This window comes from Portunus trituberculatus, chromosome 38, assembly GCF_017591435.1.
Source record: "Portunus trituberculatus isolate SZX2019 chromosome 38, ASM1759143v1, whole genome shotgun sequence".
In the NCBI taxonomy this organism is placed as follows: domain Eukaryota; kingdom Metazoa; phylum Arthropoda; class Malacostraca; order Decapoda; family Portunidae; genus Portunus; species Portunus trituberculatus.
This window is the reverse complement of record NC_059292.1, coordinates 32,836,543-32,839,042: the sequence shown is the minus strand read 5'-3', so window position 1 is coordinate 32,839,042 and position 2,500 is coordinate 32,836,543. Positions and strand designations below refer to the sequence as shown.

Here is a 2,500-nt window from a genome sequence, read left to right as displayed (position 1 = left end):
ACGCGGCCACTTCACCCTAAAGTTGATTTAGCGTTAAGCTCACGACACACTTTCAAGCCCAACACTGGAATTTCTTACTCCATATTGACGGTTATATTTTGCCTTCCTCAAGACTTGCTGAATTAGCCGATTCAAAGTACATGGCTGACTGAAAGAATAATGCAAGAGTTTGTAAGAGAAGAGGAGGGAAAGGAGAGTAACTAATAGACTTGTACAGTGAAGAGAGATGGCCATAGCTCTGGTGTTTAAGTCAATGAGAAGAAAAAGAAGAGCTGTATATTAAAAAAAAGTAAGAATGAGGTGGAAAGGAGACAAGAGTCAGAACCTGTTCATTTTGATAATCGTAAGTGTGTGTGTGTGTGTGTGTGTGTGTGTGTGTGTGTGTGTGTGTGTGTGTGTGTGTGTGTGTGTGTGTGTGTGTGTGTGTGTGTGTGTGTGTGTGTGTGTGTGTGTGTGTGTGTGTGTGTATGCTGCTAAATTGTCACTAGAAATGCTTTTATATATTATTTTCTACACGTACATGAAGACTGTTAAAAAAAATCCGGACAAAATTTCTATTGAAAAAGTAATGAGTAGTTTCAAAATTACTTAGTCTGACAAAATATTCTTAAAAAAAGTGTGAGGAGAGACGGAAAGTGATGGTATGTATCAGGATATAACCTGGATTTTCAACTATTCAAATACTCTTATATCACTATAGTCAGATAACGTTAGTCATCAGTGTCAAATGTTATAAAGTTTAGGGCAAAGTTCGATGATTCATGAAATGAGAAACAATAATCAAGAATTCTATAACTCTATATGTCATCAAATATAATTTCAAAACAGGCATAGTTATTATTGAAAGTCCACTTTTGCGTTGATAATTTACAAAATTATTGTAGAATATTATTCTTTACTTATATAGTTTTGGAATCATCGGCAAATAGATTTTTTCTTTTATGTAAAGACAATCGTCAGTGTCTTTTCACGAAAAAACAAGACAATTTAATTTTCAGTCATGTAATAAAATAATAACAAGGTTTAATTAATCTAAAATAACTAAATCTCTTCTACGCCAAATAGTTTTAATTAATGAGAAAAGTAGAAAAGTAATTAATGTTCTTATTTTCTTTTCTAATAAACGCCTCTTCCTACAGCCTCGCCAGCAAACGTCACTAGCTTCATCATCAACAGCATCAGCGGTGTCATCACCATCGGGCCCCTACGGAGTGCCACCGGGTCACCACCTGCTAGCTGTCAATGCTGCAGCTGGCCGCCTCCACGCCACGGCCAAGGTGAGGCGGCAGGGTGAAGTAGTGAGTGGCAAGCGACAGGGTGTGTGGGACGAACAGGGAGGTAGTTTACGGTGCTGGGAGTCCGCACAGTGTGGATGAACAAGTAGGGAGGCAGTGTAGGATGTTGATAGGCGGCAGAGGACAGAACTGACTAGCAGGGGGAAAGGGGCGATGGTGGGAGAGGCAAGGGATAGACTGACGAGTAAGGTGGCTGGTGTACATACGATGCTGGGTGGCGGCATGGTGTTGGGGGTTGAGTACATACATGCTGGGATGTGGGAATGGTTAATAGTAAAACAATTAAAAGAATGAGTAACTAAGGAATGAACTGTTCCAATCTCGTAACTTGCTTTTCTGAAATTATACCAACTTTCTAATAGTAGATTTTTTCTGTATGAAATGAGCATTAAGTATGGATTGATATACACTTTTCTTGGTGCTTACTTGGAAAATAAGAGCAGAGAGGCGGAAGAAACTAGAAGTTTATAATGAATTTCCAAAATTTAGAAAGTAGTCAGTAGATTTTTTTCTGAGATAAAAATTGCATTATATCATCATCGTTTAACACATACACACACACACACACACACACACACACACACACACACACACACACACACACACAGGTCAGCGTGCGAGTGCTGAAGGAGGAAGAGGTTGAGTCAGACGGGAGCAGCAGGCTAAGCGGGGTTCGAACCGACAGCGTCTGTGAGCCGTGGGAGCTGCTCGGCCTGCAGGTGGCCGTGGGCGTGCTGGCCGCGCTACTCGGGCTGGTTCTCATCGCGGCGGGGATTCTGGGCGTGCTGGTGTACAGGAGGTAAGGTGTGGGTGTGCATATAGTAATGTTAAGGTGTATATGCGAGGACACACACACACACACACACACACACACACACACACACACACACACACACACACACACACACACACATCTCTCTCTGTCTCTATCTCACCTTTACACACACACACACACACACACACACACACACACACACACACACACACACACACACACACACACACACACACACACACAGATAAATGCATTTTGTGTTTATTTATTTGTGCTCGCATTAATGAAAAGTTTTCGTCCACTTGAGCATCGAGTAGGCAGGGAAACTGTTAGCTCACTGTTATTACAACAGTGCCAAACATTCAATAAAAAAGCAGTGTTTCAAGTTTCCCGCCTCTGTAATGTGTTTGCACAGTTTTCCTGGTGGAAG

General features: G+C 41.4%; 1 protein-coding gene across 4 annotated transcripts in view; it reads left to right on the top strand.

Moving 5' to 3' along the window:
* The window catches only part of LOC123514993, a 60,151-nt gene that overhangs the window by 47,270 nt on the left and 10,381 nt on the right, over positions 1 to 2,500 (top strand). For 3 of the 4 annotated variants that reach the window (XM_045273303.1, XM_045273301.1, XM_045273302.1), the window contains 2 exons: positions 1,140 to 1,277; positions 1,904 to 2,094. In XM_045273303.1, the coding sequence (XP_045129238.1) occupies positions 1,140 to 1,277; positions 1,904 to 1,938 (173 nt within the window). In that variant the 3' untranslated portion in view covers positions 1,939 to 2,094. Of the gene's footprint in view, positions 1 to 1,139; positions 1,278 to 1,903; positions 2,095 to 2,500 lie in introns of those variants that run through there. The other variant, XM_045273304.1, reaches the window with a different exon arrangement.